This window comes from Uloborus diversus, chromosome 1 (assembly GCF_026930045.1).
Source record: "Uloborus diversus isolate 005 chromosome 1, Udiv.v.3.1, whole genome shotgun sequence".
Taxonomy (NCBI): Eukaryota; Metazoa; Arthropoda; class Arachnida; order Araneae; family Uloboridae; genus Uloborus; species Uloborus diversus.
In genome coordinates this window covers 111,072,455-111,099,597 of record NC_072731.1, presented here as the reverse complement: position 1 = coordinate 111,099,597, position 27,143 = coordinate 111,072,455, and the positions used below count along the sequence as shown (strand labels likewise).

The 27,143-nt window shown below is 34.5% G+C and overlaps 1 protein-coding gene across 1 annotated transcript in view; it reads left to right on the top strand.

Annotated features, from left to right (window-relative positions):
- The window catches only part of LOC129231363 (catalase-like), an 83,937-nt gene extending 57,457 nt beyond the window's left edge, over window positions 1-26,480 (top strand). The window contains exons 9-12 of the mRNA XM_054865662.1: window positions 1,680-1,818; window positions 8,484-8,629; window positions 19,439-19,597; window positions 26,283-26,480. Coding sequence (XP_054721637.1) covers window positions 1,680-1,818; window positions 8,484-8,629; window positions 19,439-19,597; window positions 26,283-26,291 — 453 coding nt within the window. The 3' untranslated portion in view covers window positions 26,292-26,480. The remainder of the gene's footprint in view (window positions 1-1,679; window positions 1,819-8,483; window positions 8,630-19,438; window positions 19,598-26,282) is intronic.
- The last annotated feature ends 663 nt before the right edge of the window (window positions 26,481-27,143 follow it).

Below are 27,143 nucleotides of genomic sequence, written 5' to 3'. Positions count from 1 at the left end.
TGATATACTAGCTGAAAATTTATTACCTGAAGCACCCCTTATCACAGGTGGTGATTATTTGATCCAACAAGACAATGCAAGTTGCCATGTGTCTTTTGGATCACATTCATGGTTTGAGGCTAATTCAGGGAAAATTCTTTACTGACCCACTAGAGTCTTCATCTAAACCCTATAGAGAATCTCAGGGGTATTTTAACTAAAAAAATGTCTAACGATGGGACACACTACGCAAATTAAGACGAACGGACGTCATCCATTGAATTGGCGTATAAAAACATTTTTAAATAAACTTGAACTGAACTTTCTGAGTCAATGACTGGACGATTGATGAGGGTAATTGAAAAATAAAAATGATTTTCGGGACTAATTTTTTTCAGGACATATTTGTTAATGTCCTTATAATTTTTTTCATGTTTCACCTCATACATTTGTGCTAATTTGTGATTTAATCATTATATTGTAATTTAATTTCATACTAACAGGTTTCTAATGTTTCCTATTTACAAGTCGTAAATTATGTTTGATTTTGTTTGTCGTTGATGATTACTTTCATACATAACACTCATTTTTTAACGTGTACTTATAATTTTTTCCATGGCTGTATAATGATTATTAATTTTGTTGTTATTATTATTATTGTTATTGTTATTATTATTTTTTATCTTTTTAATCAAGTTGAGTTTTTTTTCCCGAGTCGTAGAGGCTATCAGGATACTGCACAATTCTTTTCCAAACACAGCAAGTTTTTAATTATTATTTGTCTTATTATTATTATTATTATTATTATTATTATTATTATTATTATTATTATTATTATTATTATTATTATATTTTTATTTGTTACCTTTTCAATCAAAAGGAGAGTTATTATTTTCCTGAGTCGTACAGGCTAGTGGGCTACTGCACAATTCTTTTCCAAACTGAGCAAATTTTTAGCCACGATTGGTACAAATCAACTTTTATTCCTCGACATTCAGTTTCAACAATTCTCAAAAGCTTTTGTTTTTGTTAAATCAATAGGGCTTTAAATTTACGGCAAAATTTATTTTGAGGTAAAAGATTTGCAAAATATATTTTATTATTATTTTTTTAATTTCAATTTACTAAAAACATTTTTTTCAAGCGATTAACCATTACAGGACCATGGGATATAGATTTAAAATTTATGTCATAAATTACCGAATGCAAATAATTTATAAATTACATTGTTTTTCATGTCACTAAAATGTCAGAATATATTAATAACAGAAAAACACTAGGTAAGTAACTTATGTTCTTTTTTTTTTTTTTTTAAACATCGCAAATTTGCGTACTCTACAATAAAACGTTTGGTCCTCAAAGAAATGAAGATACGATGCAGATGTTACTTGTTAATTATAAGATATGACCTTTTAAATGTATTCAAATATTTGAATTATTATTTATTGAGAGAGAATTAATAATTGATTTTTCTCAAAAAAAAAATGTTATTTTTAGTGCCATTCTCAGCTATTTGTTCGTAAAAAATGATGAAAAACACTTGAAATATTACGGTACGACCGATTATTTCACTTCGTCGGTTTGACGAGCAATGATCCCCATTTCAAAATTTTCTTCCACAGAGGTTCCACAAAAGGCAAGTAAGTGCCTAGAATTCAGTTCTGATTATTTAAAATACATTCAAAAAATTTGAATTTCAGGGGAGGCTTTTCAGCTACAGAGACTCTCAGAGATATCGACTTGGCGCCAACCACAACCAGCTCCCGGTTAACTATCCCTTCCGGTCACCACCCAACAATTATCAGAGAAATGGCTTCATGACCGTAACCAGGAGTCAAGGTAAGATCAACAGACTTCCAGCTAATGAATTGACAAGAATCTCTCTCAAATATTAGGGTGCGTAAAAATTTAAAAAATACACCCTTTTTTACCTTATTAGTATCGATACTAACATTGATTATTAGTATCTAGCTTATAAGAAGAAATCCATTTATAAAGGAAACATTTCAGTTTGAATAAACTAAGGGGTGCAAGGTCCAGTAGAGATTAAAGATTAAAAAAAAAACAAATCCTGCTTATCAGTTTTAACGGTGCTAGGATAATTTTCCTGTATATGTGTGTCGGGGAAGGGTGGGGGAATAATTTAATATGATCAAGATTGTTCTGATCAAAGATCGAAATGATATAAGAATCGGTACGTATTTTTCCGGCCTTATCCTTTAATGCAGCAGTCAAATATGAGCGCAAATGCGCCAAGAACTGCAATCTGGCGTGGCATTAACAAACCTCAAACTTGAAAATATAAGAAATTCATTCTTAAGAGTCATTTTTTTTTTTTTTAAGTGGACACTTTTGATAGTTGATATCTTCAATTTTCGTAAAACTTTCAGGATGTGTTAGTGGTACTATGATTAGAAAAAGTAAAGTTTCTTTTTTTAAAAAACTGATTTTTTTGGTCCTTGAGTAGGGGTCAAAGTTTAAGATCGTGAAAAAAAAAGAGCTAAGTATATTATTTTCAGTAAGTTACCGCCCTAAAGCCAGGGCTAAGGCAGAAATACATGAAATACACTGCCAGCTCAGTCATTCCAGCCGAGGACTGCAGTTTCATGCTTATTAGCTCTCACCAGCCCTGCATCGGAAGCGACTGAGCTGGAGGTGGAAAACCTCTTAAGGAAGCCAAGAGTGTCAAACAAACTGGTAGCTAATACAGAATTAGCACTGACCAGACGAGTGACCGAAGCAATGGTTCGGTTCAACTCGAAGATTGAAGGCAAAGCATGGTATTTTCAGTAACAGTAAGTTACCGCCCTATAGCCAGAGCAGAAATACATGAAATACACAGACCAGATCAGTCATTCCAGCCGAGGACTGCAGTTTCCTGCTTATTAGCACTAGAGTGCCTTTAATAATCAGAGTGACGACAAGCACATCCTCCATTGAGAAGCGGAGAGCGCCTCTATCCGCCGGAGGGCATCTTGACGAAAGTCTCGTAGACTTAACATAGGAAAATTGGATGGATCTCAGAAAAACGCTTTTATTGTGAATAATCAGTTTTGTACTGATATTTCACCTTATGTCTCAAGTACATAAATGTATAGGCTATCACTAATTATCATTTTTGCAACTCTAAGCGACAAATTGATTTAATTATAGAGCATTGATCTTGAGATTTTGGATTCGGATAGTGTTGGCGGGCTTTTTGGCTTCACTAACGTTACGGCAACCATTCTCCGTTTCCCGGAGCGTTTGATTTTCCGGTTTTAGAAGTTAGTTTTTCTTATAAATGGGTTTCAGCGTGTAATATTTTTACTCAAATGAAATAATTATCTTGGAATAAAAATAAAATGCATTTTGTTTGTAAAAAAAGAAACATTATATTAGTTATTATATGAAGCTGCTTATTATTTATGATTCATTATGAAGAAAATTGATAGTGGAGCACATTTTTATTGTTTAGACGCAGAAACTATAAAAAGGGGAAAAAATGTGAAACTCATTACCAATAACTCACAACGTGAATGTTCAAAATTAAATACGTTTAAAATTAATTTAAATCATTCACATACATAATGTGGAAAAATGCTATAAGTATGTAAATTCAACTCAGTATTTTTTATACTGTTTCGAAGAAAACTCAAGAAATTAGTATCTTTTCACGATATTAAAATATCATTAAACCACCATTTCGTAAAACATTCAATTCCATACAAATTTGCAGTTACCTTGTTGTAGCATTCAGCTAACGATATACTTTTTAATTTTTCTTTTTCTAGTTTCTTCGATGATAAGTTTTTTTCTTTTTTAATATACGTTGTGATAACCATTCGAAGTGAATTGTTTATTTTGTTAAGAATTTGTCCGCATTTATGCAGTAAGAAACTATCATTGAATTATTTTATCAAGAATTCTCAATTCAAGCTTTTTAGCGCAGTGCATTTCAGTTATCTATAGCTAATAGTTTGTTTTGGTCTTTTCAATTTTTGTTTTCGTAAAGTTGGATATAGCAGAAAATAATTAAACTTATTCATATGCATATGTCTGTACCTGGGAGGTAAATGGAATTTAGTCACAAAAACAAAGCCAAGAGACGAGCTAGAAATTTTTCTTTTCTGATGATTTTTATTACTCGATTGGATTGCCATTTATGAGCTTATAGAATGAAAATTTGTTCATTGAAATCTTCACATATAATTCTTCTTATGCTTCTGAATAGAGTTTAAAATGTTGAGAAAGATGACGCAAAAGTATCGATTTTTCATCGGGTGACTTGCCCTCAACTGCCCAGCTACATAAAAATTATGTATCTTAATTTGCTTCAAGAGGAACTCTTTTTTTTTTATTGCACGTTACAATGAGCAATGGAAGTTCATTATTTATTTTGCGAAATTTCTCTCGTTGAAAAACAATTATCACAGAATTTTTGTTTTTTTCAAGAAAACTCATTCTAAAGTAATGCTCTTCTCTCATTCCTTTCTCTTGTGAAAATTAAAATTTGTCATTTACTTTGTTTTCATTCACGCACACATATTATATAAAGAAAATGGTGAAGTCGCTTATCATTTTCAATTCATTTTTCTTAGAAATCTTATGTATGTATTTGTTTTTGGCGGATAAGTGAAAAGAAAGAATGGAGAGAAACTCAGTAGCCTATGCGAAATGCTTCAGAAACTGAAGTCATGTCTTCTGCCAAAACCGCGATAACGATTTACACTTGGTGGCAAATCGACTTATTTCAGCCAAACGGTCAAAATTTTCTCTCGGCGCATCTGGACGAAAGTTGCAGCCGAGCTTGTCCGCGGGGAAAAACACCGCTGTTGTCGCCACTCTGTTCTCAAGGCACTCTAATTAGCACTCACCAGCCCTGCATAGGAAGCCACTAAACTAAAGGAGGAAAACCTCTTAAAGAAGCCAAGAGTACGAAACAAACTGTAGCTAATACAGAAATAGCACTGACCAGACGAGTGACCGAAGCAGTGGTTTGGTTCAACTCGAAGACTGAAGGCGAGGCATGGTATTTGCAGTAAGTTACCAGTAAGGGGTCAATAACTTTGTTCGCGACGGGTCAACAACTTTGGGACACAAATGTAGTTGTAGTGCGAGTGGTGTAGTTTGTGGTTCCGGCTAGAAACTCATGGCAACTAATCAAATTTTTTAATTACGTGGTCTCAAAGTTGATAATTTAAAACAAAAAGAATCAAAGTTTTAGTTCAATTACTCTAAAACGCCTGAGACAATAACTTTGAGCAAGAGCTGTAATTATGTTCTAATGTAATGTAGGTTTAGACTCATGTCAGGAAACAAAGAGATCTAATCATCTTACTTAATTAAACGGTCTCAAAAATGATGATTTCAGTATAAAAGAGCGTTTTTTCACAATATTTATATGCGTGCTACTAAAAATCTTATGAGCTCAAACTCACATAAATACTAGAATGAATCCACAATCAAATATACTTTAAGCTCATAAAATTTCATGCTTCCAGTATTATGACATTTTCTGTAACTTTGACCACAACATGGCAATTCTTTCCACAAAGCTGATCCGCCATTTGGAGCACTATATTTTGGAGATCCTGAGAGTCTCAGGCTTCAGATCTCGGAAGCTGAAAATTAGCATCAGGTTAGTTTCAAAGACATCTCTACGCCTCTATAAAATTTCATCCCATGCGGGGATGATCGAGTGGGGACAGTTTGGAAAATCCGATCAGTTGACGTGGAATCACTCTGATATAAACATTATGCACATTTTACCCGCATCTTTTGTTATTGTCTAGCAAACCTGTATTTTTTTCTTTCCCTCTTTTTTTACGTTATATTTTTACTTTTGAGCCTTATTTAATACTAGTGGTACCCGCACGGCTTTGCCCGTAGCAGAAAATTAAAGGGTTAATTGGTTCGCCTGTATGTTTACAAATAATGGATGATGAATTTCTCGCCAATTGGCTATGTTCATTCGCTCTCCCATTCCACGTCATGATAATTCCGTAATTTACTCGTCCATCTTATGATAAGTTTGCTCTGGAAAATGTTTTAAAAATTGAAATAGAAAAGGAACAAAAGCGAATTTTCGAAAAATCGCTTTGAGGTGCACATCTCCATTCTACAAACTAACTTTGTGTCAAATTTCGTGAAAATCCGCCGAACGGTCTAGGCGCTATGCGCATCACAGACATCCAGACACCCTGACAGAGAGACTTTGAGCTTCATTATTAGTAAAGAAAATAGTTTGTGTGTAAAAGTTTATTACTAAGTAGTGTATATGCAAATTCTACTGTAATTATGAACTCAATCTCTTACCCAATGGGGTCGTTTCCAATATTTTAAAAGTATTTTTTTCTGAAAGAACATGCTTAAAAACATGGGATCTAACCAGTTTTTAAATAATTTGTTTAAGTTTAATCTTTTTAAAAAATTACTTATATCGAAGATCTTTCATTGTTTACATTTCTTGCCGATGACATCACAAATGATGAAATGCCATTCTGTGTTGCCATTCATAGAGCAATATATTTAATTCGCATCTTTACTCACGTGTATTGGCAACAATATGGTTGATAGCAAGCGTAGAGCGCAATTTTAATTCGCTTCTTGATTATCATAACGTGGAAAAGCGGTACAAAGATGCGCCAAAAAGCATCATTTGTGACGTCATCTAGACCACGTCTTGTTTGAAAAATCGGGCATTTAAAAAAATTAATTAAAAAATAACTGTTGAAAAAATGAAAGTATTTTCTGGGTCCATGTTATTTTTTTTTGCTTATCCTATTAATTTCAGCGACTTTTGACTGAAGGAAACAATCCCATTGTAATAATCTTCCAAAAATATAGCATTAATTTACGATTATTAGAAAGTCAAAAATAACAAAAGATGCAAGTGAATTGTCACAATGTTTTATCAAAGTTATTCCACGTCAACTGACTTAATTTTTTCAAATTGTCCCTGCTCGATGATCCCCGAATGGGATGAAATTTCATTGAGGTTTCGGGATGTTTTTGAAGCTAACCTATGCAAATTTTCATCTTCCGAGATCCGAATCCTGAGGATCTAGGATCTCCAAAATATCGTGCTCTAAGCTGGCGGGTCAGTTTTGTGAGAAGTATTGCCATGTTGCGGTCAAGGTTACCGAAAGTTTTATTACACTGGAAGCTTGGAATCTTGAGAAGTTAAAGTACATTTGGCTGTTGATTCGTCTTAGTATTTATGTGAGTTTGAGCTCATAAGATTTTGAGTAGCACGCGTATAAACGTGTGAAAAAACTTTCTTTTATACCGAAATAATCATTTTTGAGACCGTTTAATTAAGTAAGATGATTAGATCTCATGGTTTAACGACATGAGTCTAAAACAACACCACGTGGAGCATAATTACAGCTCTTGCTCAAAGTTATTGACTCAGGCGTTTTAGAGAAATTGACCTAAAACTGTGATTTTTTTTTTGTTTCAAATTATCAACTTTGAGATCGCGTAATTAAAAAAAAATTATTAGTTGCCATGGGTTTCTAACCAGGACCTTAAACTACACCACTCGGACTATAACTACAGCTGTGTCCTAAAGTTATTGACCCGTCACGAACAAAGTTATTGACCTCTGAACTTGGCCATTTTTAAAAAAATATAAACTTTGAGGCCGTTTAACTACTAAAGCCAAGAGAAACGAAAGCTAATTTATATTTTTCTTAGTACTATGTTGTGGTGAGAAATTAGTTATATACTTATTTCCGAGGGTTACTCACGGCTCTAGCAGATTTCGGAGCCCAAACAAGGCAAAAAAGTTTTAAAAAATGCTTTTTCAATTGACCTTTGCCCTCAAAGCCATGAGTGAATCACCAAAATATTTATACTAGAATGTACCTAGTATTAAGTAGTATCCTTCTTTTAAAAAATTGGCTTGGTTTACTCATTGCTTTTGAAGCAAAGCAATCGTATATTTAGCTCTTTTTCTCTCGACCTTAAACTTTGACCTCCACTCGAGGGCCAACAAGTCAAATTAAAGAGGAAAGAAGCTTCACTTTATCTTATCTCACAAACAACGTTGTATCAAGAAGGAAACTTGTTCCGACAAATGGTTGACTTACATCTTCAATACCTCGCTTTTAATCTGTTTTCAAGTAGGTTCGTCCGAAGACTAATGCCAACAACCGTGAGGGGGTTTAAAGCCATTACGAGTATCTTTATTTTCTTCGGTTCTGCTACTCATTTTTCAACACAGCACAGATTTACTTCATTGCCATTTCTCCTATAGTAAGAATTACTTAATATCTTTAAAAATTATTCTCAACAATATACTATTTTCTGTCGCAAAAGTGAATAAAATTTTTTATTTAAATTGACTTATTAGTTATGTTTTATAACGGACTATTACTATTGAAATACTTTCTCATTTACAATCTTATTGCCATAGGATAATATGCAACTCCGTCATCCAAAACCGAATAAGTATATCGTAAGCCGTTAACTTCTGCCCCATGATCTTTGTCCTGATACTTTCTCTTCCCTGTTCTTAGCCTTCCCAAGTTACTACCCGAACAGTTACAAAAAACCAGTTCAAGATCCGTTTGCCAAGGACAGTCCTTTCGAAGCCTGCGGTATTGCCGCTCGCCATGACTCTTCCGAGGAGGATAACTACTCTCAACCTAGAATGTTCTACAATGTGAGTACAAATTCTATGACGTTCATCCATAGCAAATTAAAATCCTATAACTCCTAATTTGACACAAATATGCTCTGTTCTACGTGTTATAAACAGACACACAGAAACAATTCCATACAACTGCAAATGTTTTCTATGGTTGACGTAGTGGAGTTTGTTGGTCATTAATCGTAGGATTCAATTTTTTACTCAGATTTTTATATCTGTATTTTGTAATGAGTGTATCCTTTCAAATGAGTATAGTTCGAATTTTCGACAAACAAGAAAATAATCTCGTGGCAATTACCACATGTATGTAGCGAACGTTTCATGCCAAATCTTGTCACAAATATTCCAACTAGCCACAAACAGAAAAATACACTTCAATACGTGAGGCTTATAACGAAACCAAAAAGGTCTAGACTAATTCTAGTCTTCTCACGGCCAGATTAAAGCATGGATAAGTAAGGCACGGGCATTCGGGCAACACTTTTTTGAAGTGGGAGAGGGCTGCACCAATTCTACCAAAAGGTATTAAAAATAGGACTAATTCAATATTTAACTATAGTAAAACATGTTTAAATATTAAATCAAAAAAAAAATCTTCTTAAAACTGATCTTTTTTGAAAATTTCAAAGCCAACCCACCAGGTTCTACACTGTATTTACACAAACACAATAGTATAAGAAAAGGGAGAGGGGGGGGGAGATCAAGTAAAATTCATGACAAACGTCCTCAAAAGTCATTGTAGAGAAGTAATCCTCATTGGCTACTAACGGTAGGGGAGACTGGGGATACTTGATCCCTGGGGATACATGCTCCCACAGTCAAAAATATACCAAAATCATTAGTAGAGATTTGAGACCTGACACTTATGTTAAAATTATACTCGTACAAAAAAATTGGCAACACTTTGTTTTTTTCAGCCATTTTTTTTTTAGCTCAAGAAATAATTGCCTAACTGTGGCAAGGGAAACTTTTTTTAGGAAAGCATTCTGAAGTTTACATTATCCGTTTTATACAACTTAAAAAAAATAAAATAAAATAAAAAAAATTTAAAAAAAAAACGAACTGTCATGTTAAAATATAGACAGTCTTTAATGATTGAGAGATACACAGTCCAGTCACATTAATGTGACCACCACGTACTTTCCACGTCAGAGTTAAATAACCAATCACAGAAGGCAGGTGGCAGCACAGTGCAGTTGAGCGTATATAAAGGGTATGTGAGGGCTTTGGAAAACATTTCAATCGTTGGCGTAATGCAGAAACGAAGCGATTTATCCGACGTCCAAAAGGGCATGATCATTGGCTTTCGGGTCAAGGGTGGAAGCATTTCCAAAACGGCTGAGTTTGTGAACTGTTCGCGTACCGCCGTGGTAAAAGTGTACCGTGCATGGCAGAATGGGACTGTCCAAAATCAGCGACGTGGCAAATGTGGTGCACCACGGGCCATAGATGACAGAGGCGAACGACGGTTGCGGAAATGCGTTCGGGCAGATAGACGGGCTACCGTTGAGCAACTGACCCCCAAAATGAACCAAGGGGCTACCAAAAGTGTCTCCCAAACTACTATTCAGTGAACATTGCTGCGTCTGGGCCTCCGAAGCAGACGCCTGGTTCGTGCACCTATGCTGACTGCTGTTCATCGACGACGAAGGCTAGAATTTGCACGCCAGTACAGCAGCTGGACGTCCACTGAGTATCGACAGGTAGAGTTTTCAGATGAAATGCGTTTTATGCTCCATCGGACTGATGGACGTTGGCGTATAAGGCGTGAAACCTCTGAAAGGAACCACCCTGCAACCATTGCCGGAACGGTCCAACCTGGAGGCGGGAGCATTATGGTCTAGGGAATGTTTTCCTGGCATTCTCTGGGTTCACTGATCATTGTGGAAGGCACGATGGATCAATACAAGTACGCATCTGTCCTTGCGGACCATGTCTACCGCTACATGCGCATTGTTTTTCCTCGGGATGATAACATCTTCCAGCAGGTCATTGCGAGGTGCCATACAGCTGCCAGTGTACGTGCGTGGTTCGAAGAGAACCAGGATGAGTTTACCGTCCTCTCCTGGCCAGCAAACTCACTTGACTTAAACCCAATCGAGCATCTGTGGGACCATCTCGATCGAGTTGTTCGCGCCATGGATCCTCAACCGCGTAATCTGGCGCAGCTGGCCATGGCATTAGAGTCAACATCCCAGAGAACACCTTCAGGGACCTAAGTGACTCTCTTCCTGCACGTCTCGCAGCAGTCCGCTCTGCGAAAGGTGGTTATTCTGGCTTTTGACAGATGGTCACATTAATGTGACTGGACTGTGTATTTTTAGTAAATTGCCACTGATAGTTAATAATAGAACAAGCTTGTTTGTAAAAATCGCATATTAGGGATACTTGATCCCTTCGTTTAGAGGGATACATGATCCCAGGGATCAAGTATCCATATGCGAATATAAACACAATAAAAACAATGTAACTGTTGTTTACTCAGTTGACATTATTTTTAAACATTCAAAACCGTGTTAAAATAGTTAAATTTATCATAGTATGAGTGATAGATTTAAACAATCAGTTCAGTAAATATGCTAAACAATTAAAATATCAATTCGCACTTGTAACCCAAATAACACCTGAAACATCTAAACATAAATTAACTCTACTGATGAATTATGTCCTGATCAGCCAAATGAGCTTGAACAATTTGAAATAGATGTCAAATCCTTGTTTGAACGAAAAACAAAATATTTTTCTATAGTTAGATTTACAATAAAAAAGTGAGTTGCCCATAATGTAGACCCATTAGCGGATAAAATGCAAAGTTGGATTTTTAGAGTTTGAAATAAGTGTTCTAAATCGAAAAGATAATATGCTTAATCAATCTATTTCCCTTGAAAAATTGACAAAATGTATTAAGCTGCACACATCCAGTTGGGTTGAGCGGAACTTAAAGAACTACAACAAACGAATTGTTTGCACCTGACTTTTCAGGCTTGGGAACTATATGCTAGGCTTTCTTTTGTTTTTTATAAGTACACTGATACTTACATTTTTCTTCCCCATTTTTCAAAAAATTAATTCAATTGATAAAACTCTTAATTTTATTACTGCAAGACAAGATGCAAATGAGTTGATTTTTGTGCTTGTCATCCAATTTTTTTTTAGCCTACTTTCCCAGTAAAAGTCAGAAAAAGAAGAAAAAAGCATGAAAGAAGGCTTAATGCATCTTAAAAATATCCCGAAAAACAAAAAAAAGTCAAAAATAAAAAAAATAATTAAATAAATATCGAAAAATTAAAAATTGGAAAGTAGGGTATTGAGATGGGGAAAAATGTCTGTCGGTCTGTCTGTCTGTCGGTCTGTCTGTCTGTCGGTCTGTCTGTCTGTCGGTCTGTCTGTCGGTCTGTCTGTCTGTCCCCCCCTAATAACTTTTGAATGAATAGTCCGATTCGAACAAACTTTTTTTTGTTCGAAAGATCTCGGCAAGGACACCTCATTCCCATATTTCACTTTTTGATTTGAACCATTTTTTGTTCAATTTTGAACAGTTCAAAAAAACTTAACATTAGCTCCTACGGGGAAATTCAAGGCAATTCCGAACTGTGAGGCGAATTTGCTTCAAACAAACTTTGTAGGAAAAAGCTTTTGATGAAAAACTTGTATATAAAATATCTTTTTGATTTGAACAATTTTCTGTTCAATTTTGAACAGTTCAAATCCCTTAACATTAGCGCCTACGGGGAAACTGAAAGTCAATGTAGATTCCGTACTTGAAGGCGGATTTGCTTCAAACAAATTTTGTTGGAAATAGCTCTTGACGCCGAACTCCAGGCTCCGACTCCGATAATTTAGGGGCACCTGAATCCGAATCCGACTCCTGTGCCCGACAATTAATCGGACTCCGACTCCCCGACTTCGACTATGACTTCCTAGCTTTGGCAAAAATTTATACACGGACAAATGACTGACTCCGATTCTTGGATATTCGACTCCGACTCCTTCATCCCAAAATTAGATTGACTCCGACTCCGACGCTATGGTTTTAACTGTGAAATAATTATTGTTGATGTGATTTGTTTTTATTTCAACGCTAAAGTTTTTATTTAGGTATTCAGTTTTCGGTGAATAAACTCGAAGTCATTTATGTTTCTACAAAAGATACGCGCAGACGATTTTTTTTTTTTTGACAATGAAAAGTATTTCTTTACGTTGACATTTTATTGTTTTTATTTATCTTGATAAGTGCATTAATTCATTTAAAAAATTATTTTTGGCAACAGGGGAAAAGAAACGATTTTTTTTTTTTTTTTTTGATAGGATGTATTTATTTTAATGAGCTTATTAATTTTTATTATTTTTTTTTCGTTTTGAAAGCTGTTGAAGAATTTTTTTTTAAATGAAAAAAAGTGTATTAGCTGCTTTGTTTAAAAGTTGCTGCTATTTTATTTGTTCGTTTTGTTTTTTTTTCTTTTTTTTACGCATCTAATTTTTTTAGATGAGTGAGGAATATTTTATTCCTAGAAAGTAGCTTAAAATATTGGAAAAATATGTTTGAAACAATTTGCGATGTTAGCTATTTTGAGAACATTGATCAGGTACTAGAAAGTAGTATGGGTATACGGGAAAGTAGGCTCGTCTAGTTCTAGACAGAACTTCTTGTTTTATTTGTTGTAATTTTAGCTTCATTACGCTACTTTAAAAAAAATGTTAGTTTTATTTACAAAATATATTGTTTCCAACTATATTGGAGACCAAGTAACCGATCAAAAGCATTATAAGTTCTTTAAAGTTGTTTAGGTTTGACCGGGGCATGTATACGAAGTGTCCTTTTTTCAAAACGAATTATCACCTAGAGAGCCAACAGTCATAACAGATTGATACTGCTCCCTAGCAAATAGTTTCACAAGTTTTTGAGCATCAGTCGAGCTTCGGTATAGCATGCAGAAAGAATAATATATTTTTTACAGAGTCGAGTAAGTTTTGAGTTGAACATTTTGTAGCTTATTGTGAATAAATAATACTTAGTTAGAAAAGAACAAACGTATAAAAATTAGCATAATTTTATCCTTTTTTGAGAATTGTATTTGTATGAACTGAAATGTTATTAAATTTTTTTAAACGTTAAATATTAACGACCAAACTTTGCGACTAACTTTAACCTAACTTTGCTAAACTTTAGCCAAACTTTGCGACGGGGCAAGTTCATGCGTTGACGTCTGAGCCCCTTTACGGACGCTCTCACTGTGTCTTACTTCTAAACGTGCCTTGACGCTTTCTTTGCTCCGAACTGTCTCAAAACTTTTTAGTATTTTCAGGCTATTTAGTTTCGGAAATAACCATTTAGTTTTTAATTGAGTTACAAATTCGTACCTTATATCTTACAACATTGTGGCGCTGTCTTCATGCCCGTTCAGCTTTTACTTTATACACTATTCAGTTTGTAACTAGTCGACCCGTGCGGAACTACGCACTGTGCTTCGAATCGTTTCATAAGGCATTTCGCTCTTTAAAAATTTCAAAGAAAGAATATGATGAAGAAGAATCGAAAAAAGTAAACGGAAAAAAGTAAGCGTACAAGAGAAGGCATGTTATTTGAAGACATCAGTAACAAAACCTCGTTGAATACAACGTTGTGATAATTTGATCATCGCTCACTTTTTGGTTGTACGTATTTTCAATGCAAACATAAATATCATTAAAAGTGTGGCTGAGTGACTCGTGAAAAAGCAGTAATTGTGCATGTGAAAAAACTGGTTGTGGCAAATACAGTCCTGCCCATGTGAGCATCTGGCGGGGAAAAAAAAACATTAAAAAGTTATTTATTGGCACGCATTCGAACTGGCGCCATTCTGTTTAACAGCACGACACTCCAACAAACCTTGCAATTGCGCCTTCCTTTCCGAAAAGTATTCATTGAAGGAATGCGTAGTAAAAAGCAGCAAAAAAGCTTTTTGCCGAAAAAAAATAATAAGATCATGCGTCTATGTTTTGTCATTAGCCAGAATGATACGATTTAGAATTATTCGTAAAGCATGGAATTTGATTAAAGAATGAGGAAAATCTCACATAGCGATTGAAACAAACATTCTGGAGAAGTAATATATCAGATTGAAAATAACTGTTTTTATTTTTGAATATTGAACTATTTCCCATAGCAGGCTGCTTTAACCGCTCCGGCTTAAATGCCCACACATGTTTCGATTTTAATCGAACACTTAAAATTCAAAACTAAAACCAGTTGAACCGAGTCCGTTTTTTAAGGGTAATTTTTCGAACGTAGACAAAATGTATTTTTTTTTTCAGCCGAAAGCAGAGGAGTAGAAAATGATTTCTTACTAATGAAGTTGATAATAATTTTAATGTTTTATATCGTATTCGAATAAATAATTAAATGTTTACTGGGTGAAACTCGTAGTTTACATTTGGCGTAGTATTTTTTTCATTTGTACAAAAGTTCAAACACTGCTATTAGAAAAATCTACATTTCAGCATACAATGAAAATGTTTTTCTGCACAAAAAGGATTCCCTTGAGGTAAATCTAATACTTTTTTTATGCTTACATTATGCTTAGTGGTCTGGACGAAGTCAAAGCTTTAAAAAAGAGGAAGAACCCCCTATGATTAACAGTGAACTTATCTGAATGATAACTGTAGCCTGCATAAAGGAGTCAAAACACCAAGTAGCATTCCCACTGCATTTATTTTATTATGTGTGTTATCTGTTGTATTTTATGAGTACATGTAATGCGTACTATTAATGTAAATTTGCTATTATATCGGACAGCCCGAGCTTGCCCGAAGTTCAGATAGTTTATAGCTGAACGCTCTACCGAAAAAACTTATCAATTTAACAGAACAAATAAGTCCAGTGCTTTTAAACTTTATTTAAAACACACACACACACACACAGGTTGATTTTATTTTTTTTTTCCTTGCCAAAAGCGACGCAAACAATTGGAAAATTGTATTCGAACTTTGCTTTAAAATAAAATGGAATAAGAACTACAGGCTGCATCAAGGTTTTGCAACAGCAAGGGGCATTTCCGAAAACTTGATTTTTAGACCGTAAGTCTATTTTTCGGCTATTATTAGCCGGCATATAAGTTTTTAAATGAGGGAATTTCTTCAAGAGATAAGAAAGATCTCGCATACTGACAGAAAAATAATCCACTGAAATAATATATAAGATAATAAGATAAGATATTGAAGAGAAGTGTTTTAATTTTTGAAAATTTTTACAATTTGTAATCGCAGGCTGCTTGAACCGTTATGGCTTAGATGGCAGCAGGTGTTCATCACTTAACAGCACGATTAAAATAATTTGAACAAAGTTCTTTTTTAAGCGTAGCTTTCCGAATGTAGTAAAAATGTAATAGGCTATTCGTTTTTTGCAAAAAGAAGAAAATATATATATTTTATATATTTTAAATTGAAGTAGTAATTTTTTTATTTGTACAAAGAGTCAAAAACTCATAAGAAGAATCTATATTTCAATACACGATTTATTATTTTTTTTCTGCCCAAAAAACAATTCCATTGTAGTCTGAAATCTTAAACCTGATACTTATATTTTCGCTTACATTATGCTTTAATTTTCTTACCGGAGCCAAAACTTTAAAAACCAAAAAAAAAAGCCTTACCACTTATGGATCAATTTAGCTCCATGTTGCATCAAGTTTCCATAACAGCAGGGAGCGTTTCCATCTCTTCTATTCCCTCATATTTGTTATTCATTGTTATTAAGTGGTCATGTAATGCGTGTTATTTCTCTTTTTTTTTGATGCAGATTTTCCGACCGTGGGCCCGAACACGCATTCTCCTGATTACCAGTCGAACGCTCTGCCGATCAAGCTATTCAGCTCTGCCGATTACGGTGCAAGTTAAAGTTATAAATTTAACCGAAAACCTCATTCTGGATCCTTAGAACAAGTTTTTTTGACAGAAAAAAACATTTTTTAGACCGTGGGTTTATTTTTCGTCAGTAGCTTGCACGATAAGCTTTAAAATAAGGTGTAAATCAAAGAAATCGATCAAGAATTGAGGAAAATCTCGCGTAGAAACCAAAAACAGGCTACAGAAATAATAGAACTGATGTGATATACCCCACCCTTGGCGACTTTTTCCTGTTGGCGCCAAGAAAGCGTCGCCAAGAAAACGATGTATGACGACATATGTCATACATCTTTCTTAGCGATGCTTTTTTAGCGCCAACAGGAAAAAATCAGATAAAAAAACATGATCAAAGCACTTCAGAACACAATATATATAAAAACAACATAAAAGCACAACAAAAAACATCACGAATATATGCTTCAAAAATGTACAGGGCCGGGGTTTTTCGTAAACATATTAAAATACAATGAAATAAATTATTGTATTAATTACAAGTCGAAATTAATGCATTAATTTTTTTTTCATCATTTCTCCGGGATACGAGCCCTCGGTCTCACAGTAGCCTCGGTCTCATTACGAAAGTACTATGAGACCTCTGGCTCGCCAGGACCTCGCTCCGCTCGGTCCGTTATCCCTCTGACTGTTAATATACATTACAGTCGGAGTATGGTCACAGTTATGTATATTTTCATGGAGACACCCAAGGGTGGCTCCTTCCGTTCAGTGTACAATAATGACACAGTTTTAAGTGTAAAATATGCACCATTATTGTGCAGATTTATTAATAAAATTCAGCATTTTTAAGAGTACAACCGAAAGAACTTTCAATTGTTAACATAAAATTCAGTACCTAAAGGAGGCACGTTAATAGAATGTCTAAATAATTCGTGGCATCGATAAGAATTAACTTTTAGAACAAAATAACCGTACTATTTCTGTAAAATTAATTTACATACAGTAAAAATAAAGTTAAAAACTACAAGAACCCCTCAAGGATTTGTAAAAACAAAGAATTTTGGAAGTGAGAGGTTTTTTTTGAATTCTAAAATAAAAAACTTACCTTTTTATATGGTATAAATATTCACACTCAGTCTAAAACAATACATCATCTGACAATGGCACGTTACAGATACACACCACGTTGGAGTTAACTTTTAATTAACCTTCAAGTTTGAAGAAACTGGCATTTTCTAATGTTTTTACTTCAAAACACAACTACTGAATTTAAACTAACACAAAATAAGCATTCCTGTAAGGTATATTGCACGAAACAACACCACGTATCTCTCCTGCGTGAAACCCAAACAAACCCAAGTAAACAAGTTTGAACAGATCTGTAAGATTGCCTTCGGGTTGCTAAACACAGGTTAGTTTGGCCAGGGATGCCATGCATAAAAGATTATCGCCTCATTGGCGAGAAAAATATTTTAATTTTGTGCAAAAAAATCGAATGTCGCCAAATGAGGGGGGGGGGGGTATATCACATCTGTACCGAAATAATATATATGGATAAATTTGCTTAGTTTTAACGATGGTAAGACATTATGTTCAAAACACTAACAGAACCGCATTAAGGGTCAAAATAAGTATGCGTAAACGGGTGCGTAACCGGGGCAAGTTCACGCAACCAACTTGGACTCGAAAATAATTTTTTTCAACGGTTAAAAACACAAACTGAGCAACAACTGAATATTCCAATTTTGATTCCATTGACTGCTTCATCAAATTGAAATGTCGAAAATTTCCTAAGTTAAAACATAAAACTTAGGAAATTCATTGAAAAAAAATCAGCGTAAACGTGCCTTGGTCCATCCTACATTTTTTTTTTTTACAAATGTCCGAGTGGAATTTAAAACAACGTTATTTTGTGTTCAAATTATTATAACGTAATAAAGAAAATTAGAAATAGTGTTATTTTTTACAAACGTTACAAAGAAAACTAAAATCCATAAATAAATTGCTGGTCTAATGAAAGGTCTATCTATTTTCTCGTGAGATCAAGTATCCCCCATGAACGGATCATGTATCCCTTGATGCGGGGATACATGATTCCTTTATGAAATTTATTTAAAAAAACTATTTTTCCAAAACTATGTGTTTAACTTCAACTGAAAAAATGCTATTAGATAGAAGAAAAAATTACCTTTGTTCACGTACTTAAAAAAGAAAAATAATTCACTTGAATTTTGAAATTTTGAATTCAAATTATATTTTTCGCAATCATGAGTTGCGACAGGGCCCTACTCATTGGGGGCTATTGTTCCTAGAAACAGCTCCTGTCCCTCCAAGCCTACCCCTCCTCCTGGGCAGTTACGTGTGTATAGTTGTGTGTGTGTGTGCGGGGCTGTGTGTATGTGTATATGTGTGCGTGCGCGCGTGTGTGTAGGACATGGACGCCATTGACCAGGAGAAACGGATTCCAGGAGGCAGTGCTCGGAGCCGCGCCTGCAGAGGCCGGTGGTGCTGGTGTGCCTGGTCCAAGCTGAAAAAGGAACCACAACATCAAGGACGGTGAAATGAAAGCAATAAGCAATCGTGATTGCTCAAAAAAGAAATAAAGAAAAGAAAACACTGATAATTTGCAGCAGAGAAAAAAATTGAAAACTAAAGTGGGGATCAAGTATCCCCAGTCTCCCCTAAAACGTAATAAGATCGATTGAAACCGTGGTGCAATCCAAAAGTAGACATCGACAGCTCATGGCACCACCTCATTCAGGTACCACTTTCCAAAGTTATGATACTCATGATGAGTAAGTTACTTAAGAAGAAATACATAATACACAAGATTCACCTCCCCCCCCCCCTCCCCCCCCACTCGTAAATCTAAGGACCAAATCTTTTACTTTTCGTGATTTTTTTTTTTTTAAATATACAGAGAAAAAAAAAGCGCATTAAAAGAAGAAGGATTTTAATCGCTTGCCTGTTCTATTGTTTCAGCGGTTAGACTCCAGTCAAAGAGATCGTTTGCTACAGAATATGCTGGGGAGTCTGCGGAGAACTTCAACATGCATCCAAGGACGAGTTGTGGAGCACTTTAAGATAATAGACTCGGAATTCGGGGAACGAATAGAGGAAGCTCTCGAGAACAGCAGAATGGTAAACATATGATTTTTTCTTGTAGTGGTCTTCGAAATAGACCTTTGTCGACCCGAAGGTTCCCCATGGTTCGTTCATTTGCTCTAATAGTCGAGATTATATATGTTACGGTAAATGTGATAAATTGGTGATTGTATATAAATACCATTGACTGAATATACTGAATATGATTTAGTAATATTACGAATGTAAATGTGTAAGGTAAATGTGCTTCATGAATTATGGTAAACATTTCTTTAAAATACACGTAAAACCTAACATTTTAGTGTTGGCAGCTGTAGCATTTACGGTATAGATTAGTTTTTCAACATTGACAAAACTCAGTACGTCATACCTTTAAGTCTATAATACCGTTTGGAATTTTTCACGCTTTTTTTTTTTTTTTCAACTAATTTTGTTTCTACCATAGTTCATCTTTGCTAACGAATCGTCATACAACTTTCGTCAACAAAGACCTGTGTCCTTTTTTTTTTTCTAGTTCATAACAGTTACTAAAACTAGAAATTGAAACGCTGAAGCGTGTCGGCCATTATTAGAAACTGTAAAAGCGAGAAAGCAAACATCCCGAAAAAAAGGTTTTGCCAGCACGACATCAGAAATACAGTAGAACCTCATTATTCTCTACAAATAGAGGATACAGACTGAACGAATTAATAAAAGTACGGTTTAAAAAAAAAACTGAAAACCTGAGCCAATGTACATAAACAAACTAATGTACGCAGTAATAATCGTGTTTTGAATTCAAGAGAATAAAACATAAACCCGAAGAAAAAATTTAAAAAATGCAAAAAAAAAAAAGGCCTACATAGATTCATTATTACGCTAAATTGCATTTTATTTACGTAGTGTACATTTAAATGGCTATCCGAATGAATCAAAATCCAGTTTAATGGGGTTTGGATTAGTGAGGGATTAATGAATTGAATTTAAATTAAAATCCTATTAACATGGTCAATAATTGCGTAAACACAGACAAGTGCATCCGACATAAGGCCCTTGTCGCGTACGAGATACTATATATATATATATATATATATATATATATATATATATATATATATATATATATATATATATATATATATATATATATAAATAGATGGATGTTTGTGGGGGGGGGGGGGGTATGTTTCTTATACAAATCCACAGTTTCGTCGGGTTTTTTCGAAATTTGGCACAAAGGTAAATTATTGCTCAGGAATTCATATAGGCGGGTTTTCCTAATTTTAAAATCTAAATTCATATTTTGAGTCTTAAAATTGCTCGATTCTGCACGAACGAATTTTTGTATAGTTATGAATTTAGTCTAAATGAAAAGCCCGTAAAAACTGCCCTAGGTGAAGTTTCTTCAAAAATTAACTATAATCGTAAAATTTAGAAACTTTGATTGAAAGCTAATAAAAATAGTTTGCAACTTATAACCACCAGGAAATATTTTAAATACAATCAACACAAAAAGTATCACAAACAACGGCCGTTAATGTCTATTAACGACAGACGAAAAGTATGTTAGGTAAGAGAGTAGTAGATATAAGAAATGATGCAGTTGATCGTTTCTTAAACTGCGACTGACGAAGTCCCAGGGATCCATTGATGCTACACATGGTTACTTAATTTGAGTGTTCCCGTTAAATTATAATTTAAAATTTTATTAATTTAAAAATCTGCAACAGTAAGGGTTGCGTGTAATTTTTGATCAGTGTTATCCACGTTAATAGCAGAGAAAATACAAAGATGAGTAAGATATTAATATTGCATTCAATATTGACTTACAATCTTCGACTGTTTCATCATTAGAATACTTAACTTTTAGTAAAACCACATGTATTTCATCCTTACAACAGAAATTTAATTTAATGTTCTATGAGCCTTATAAAAACCAATGTGCAATACATAAATGTTCTTTATACTATTTACTTAAGTTTATGTTTTTAACCATAAAATCGATCTTTTCTATTCGGACGAATTTTCGTATAGTTATGAATTCGGTCTGAATGAAAAGCCTGTAAAAAACTTTTCCAAATGAAGTTTCTTTAAAGATTAACTGTAATCGTTAAATTTGTGAACCTTGGTTCGAAGTATAGTGTTTCGAAGCAAATGAAAATTATTAGCTACTTATAACCACCAAGGGATATTTTAAATGCAATCAACACTAAAGGTATTCTCAACGTTGGCCATTAATGCAGATTTGCGTCAAGCGTAGAGCATGTTTGGCAAGAAAACCGAACGAAATCGAAATGCTACTGTTCAGCGTTTTTTTAAATAGCATCTTGCGAAGCAGGAATGCGTTGCGGTCTCCGACGGTTCCACTTACTTGAAATGCTTTCTTTTGGTAATTCCGTAGCACTAATGGTAGAACAAAATAATAAATAAATATTTTCCTTATGTGAACAGCACAGAAAATACCAAAATTAGTTCGGTATCAGTAATTCGTTCATTATCCATGTACAATCTTCAATATTTTAATTTTGGATGGTCCTTAAAACCAATATGCATATGTTCTTTATACTGTTCCATGATATAAGTCGGGTCTTTACCTAATTCGGTTCAACTAAGATTAATCGCTGAAGCCTAACAAAGAACAGGGGTAAAAAATAATAATTTCACAAATAGCAAAATAATCATATTTGTGTGTAGCAGTTTATCTGGAATTTGTCTTTCAAGGGGGAAGGGGGGGATGGTCATGACGTTTCTTACATACACATCAACTACCATACTAGGATTGCCAATGTGTGCTAAAATTAAAGACTGTACACCTTTTTTTACCCGAAAAACCACACGGAAATTCATTTGGTGGAATTCATATAGTTTGGGAGGGTTGGAGAGTTTTAAAAACAAATGCGAATAAATATTAATTTAAATTTAAACTGTTTTAAGCTGCAAAAAATTACTACGTTTTTCATCTAAACAAATTTCTTCATTTGAAATTTTATATTACCTTAACGCTCGAGTAATAGTACACCTGATGAAGCATTTTCGCCGACTAGCAATAATTTTAAACCTGTTGATTTCCACAATATTTTTATTAAAAAAAAGGCAGAAGAAAAAAAAAGATAGAAATGTCATTATGTCAGTGCCCCTTATGAAGTTATGTTTTGTCACCAATTATTTTTTTTATCTGACTGAAGCTTGGTTAAAAAAAATGTTCGCAACATTCGTATTAGCGGCGCTCGGTTAGGTAAATCATAATGCAGAACCTTGGATGTTCCTAAATAATATTCAAAGATTGCAATTGCTTTTAAAATTTCACCGAAAAAAAAAGAAACCTTTTTGAAACCTAACTATTCTATTTGTTCACTTATTATTTCTATTCCATTTTGTAAGGATTACGTAAGTTTTCTTTCTGTTTTTTTTTTAATTATTATTGTTATTTTTAACACTTTTTTTTGGCAAAAGCCCTGGTGCCTCCCCCCCCCCTTTTTTTTCACTCTACGCCTCTGATTCAGACAGCAATTCAGAAACTGAGACATTTATAAAATACAGTAAAAATACACTGGTATACAACTGCTAAGGACGGATTGCATTATCAGCGTTTGCAACCGCAAAAAGGAAGGCAAGGAAGCATGTAAATTAGCCTAAGTTCGGGATACAGTAAGGCGTATTGTGCGTATGCAAATTTTGGTTTCACGACGTCACGTGATAGCTCTGTTAAGCAATAAAAAGTATTTGACTCGTAAGACCGTTTTCGTTCAAAGGCAGAGTTTGACTGAGAAGAATCAATTAACGAACTTGGAATTTTCGATATGTATTGCCGACACCACTTAATTCTTTTATGGGTAGCGGTACTACTGACAAAATTGAAAAAGGACAGAAAATATCAGATGTTGCCAGGGAGTTCGAAGTCAGCCACAGTGTTGTGTTAAAGGTTTGGAATACATTTCGAACAAATGGAATATGTTGCAAACCTTACAGGGAACGTCGTGTATGCATTGCGACGTCAGCAGAAGATAGGTACATAGTGCTAGCAACAAAAAGAAACCGGTGCAGCACAGCTTCTGGGGTAGCAAACCAGTTTCTTGCTGCTACTGACAAGAAAATATCCTGAAAAACTGTAGCTAAACGTTTGCATGTTGTGGAACTATACTCCCGTTGACTTGTTTTGTGCATCCCTTTGTCTCGAAGTCAGTGTTTTGCCCGTTTATAATGGTGTCGTCAGCATCGCAATGCGAGGGAAGTCGACTGGGCTTGCGTACCACTCTCAGATGAAAGCAGGTTCAGTCTGTTGCCTGATAGCGGACGACAGTTAACCTGGCATGAGAGTGGTACAACATACAACCCGGCAAACACAAAAGAAAATGATTAGTATCCTACAAGTTATGTCATGGTGTGGCTAGGATCATGAGCAATGGCCGTACGTTGCTCCTGAGCTTCTAAAAGAGACTATGGCTGACCAGCTATGCATTAATATTATTCTGCTGCCTCATATTCACATGTTCCGTGGTGCTGTGGGTGATAAATTGGTTTTCATGGATGACAATGCAACATTTCATAGAACAGTCACTGTCCAGGAGGGTCTAGAGAGCGAGGATATTCAACTTATGGGATGGCCAGCACGTTCTCCAGATCTGAATCCTATTGAAAAGGTTTGGAGTACTTTGGGGAAGAATCTTGCTGGTCGATAATACCCTCCAAAAAACACTGACACCTTCATCCATGACTGACAGAGGAATGCGATAAATTACCTCAACAGCTGCAGGGTAATGTTGTGTAAAGCATGACACGACGTGGGGAAACTTGCATGGCATCCATGGTGGCCATATCCCAAACTGACATCTTGGGCCGGAATGCCGGAGGACGGTAATTACACTTTTTCACTTTTAGGTATTCTGTAAGATACGACCGTTTTGTCCTTTAAACACTTTTTAAAGCCTTCTTGGTTTCAAAGCACAATGGGGTGGTTTCCTTCAGTCAAAAGTACTACTTTTAGTCATTGAAATGAATAGAATAAGCAAAGAAAAAAACATGGACCCAGAAAATTCTTTCATTTTTCCAACAGTTATTTTTTAATTAATTTTGTAAAATGTCCGATTTTTCAAACAAGGCGTGGTCTTTATGACGTCACAAATGATGCATTTTGGCGCATCTTTCTACCACGGTTCCACGTTATGATAATCAAGCAGCGAATTAAAATTGCGCTCTACGCTTGATATCAACCATATCGTTGCCAATACACGCGAGTAAAGATGCGAATTAAATATTTTGTTCTTTGAATGGAAACACTGAATGGTATTTCATCATTTGTGATGTCACACGACAGAAGTGTAAACAATGAAAGCGCAGAGATTTAAGTAATTTTTTAACATTAAACTTAAATAAATTATTTAAAAAATGGTCTGATCCTATGTTTTTAAGCATGCTCTTTCAGAAAAACAATTTTAAAATTTTGGCAACGACCCCATTAATTATCGTCATTGTAAAGTTCCAGCATTCTGGCATTAATTTATTTTACTTGGTATCCAAATCACACTTATTTTTTACGCGCTACATAGCCCTTTGTGATCCGTCCGTAGCAATTGTCTACCAGTGTATCTATATTAAATGCTTGTTTAATATTTTATGTCATCATGTTAACCTGTATATTCTCGTAGAAAGCTTATCTTAATGTACGAAGTAGTGCATAAATGCCATCTATCAATGAGCCGCGACACAAATAAGCTTGCGCGCTTTCGCGACCGAACGCCCAAAATCAACGAAACTTCGGTTAAGCCACGAAATCATTTACAAAATTAGCTTTATAATTACTTTTATTTTTCACCGTTTTCGGCAACAATGTAAAAGTGGAAGTAAATACTTTTACTTTGCATTGTTTTTGCAACAATTTAAAATCGGAAGCAAAGTGCAGGGATTATGACAGAGAAAGTAATACGAAAAATGGTCCTTAAAAAGAGACTAAACAAGTCAAATTTTGGTCAATTTCATAAAAAATATATGCAAACCTAAATATTGCAAAAGAAAATAAATATTTTAAGATATAAGGCAAAATAGTGATAAAAGGAAGCAGCTAAATGTTATTAGAACAAAAACTGTAAAATATTTGTATCTTAATAAAATATTTTAAAAGTTGACCTTTTTCAAATACCAACCCGTCGTGCGTGATTTAAAAGCATTTCATGTTCACTATTATTGTTCCCCTACATTTAGGAATGCAAAGTACAACTTTTTTTGCTGTTAGAAGTAGCTTATCGAAAATAGCCCCCTTCTGTTTATTTTTTAAGAAAGAGCTTCTTTGACCTAGTCGGTGCTGTAAAAACAGAGGGAGAGAGAAAGATTTTATTCCTCTTGGTTAATAGAAGGAAAATTTACATTGCTTCACCGAAAGATATACAGAGCACAAGTACTTGTTCGTAAAAATAGCCTTAACTGCATTTTTCTCAGTTTAAAGACCACTGTCACAGTGTGCGTATTTTTCAGTGAAAACATTTATTGACATTTGAAGCATCTAGACGCAAAGGAGTGTCAAAAATTTTAAAAATGCAAACAACTAGTACGAATTTCAGAAGAAACTATCAGACATTTTGGGGAAAGATATGGTTATAGTAGTCCTGGTAGGTGTTGCTATGCAGTCTATTTAGAAAAGGTTTCAACGAAAGCCTACCTAGGGCTTGAACTTTGCTCGCGTCTTTTTCAAAACCTTTAAAAAGCCCACTTACCATCCCTTGCTTCTCACTGCCTCATTTTTTTTCAGGAGATGTAGAAGACACGTCACAAGAAAAAAAATCTTCAAATTACCTACTGTTGAAGAATATTGATCATTCATCAGAATCACATTTTTTTTTTTTTTTAAGGAAAAACATTCTTCGTGAAGTATTTTCATGTTCTCATTATCGAAGTGTCATTTATTACCATATTGTTTTATTTTTAAGCAATAAAATTGTATTTTGTACGTTGTTTCTTCGTTTTCTTTTAAAATTATATCTAAAGTGGAGGGTTCTCCAGTGTAGTTAGTTTGAAACAATCACCTTTCTTTTTTTCTTTTTCAATTAAATAGATTGAAAAAGTAGCATTCTTACGTATCTGAAGCGGAAAATAAGAATCATATTTGGTGAATTTGAAGAAAACTAAACAGTATTTTGAAGTTTAAATAACAGTTTGAAACATGTTTAACAAAACCCCTCGGTGATTGAACTTACTACTCTTAGACTACTACGAAACTATTTATGAAAACAAGAATTGATGTAAAGTTAAAATTAAAAAAAAAAAAACCCTGGTTAATCTAAGGGTTGACCTTATATTAAGATGCATGTCGTGGGTGTAAGATGAAATTTAAATACGAATTCTTTTTCTAGATTAGGAGAGAGTGTTGTACCTTGGAGCACTTTTCATATTTTAATTTTTAACGTCAATTATTTGAATCAAATTCAAAATCTAAGAATCACATCAAAATACCCCAACATATTTCTATGTAATATATTTTTAAAAATTCAGAGAGTTTGAAAATAAAATATTGCCAGTCATTTAAAGTAAGAGTTCCAAGCTGTCCCAACGAACAACGTCCTATTGTACCTTGGGACACATCCTGTTGTAATATGGGAAAGTCTTCATGATT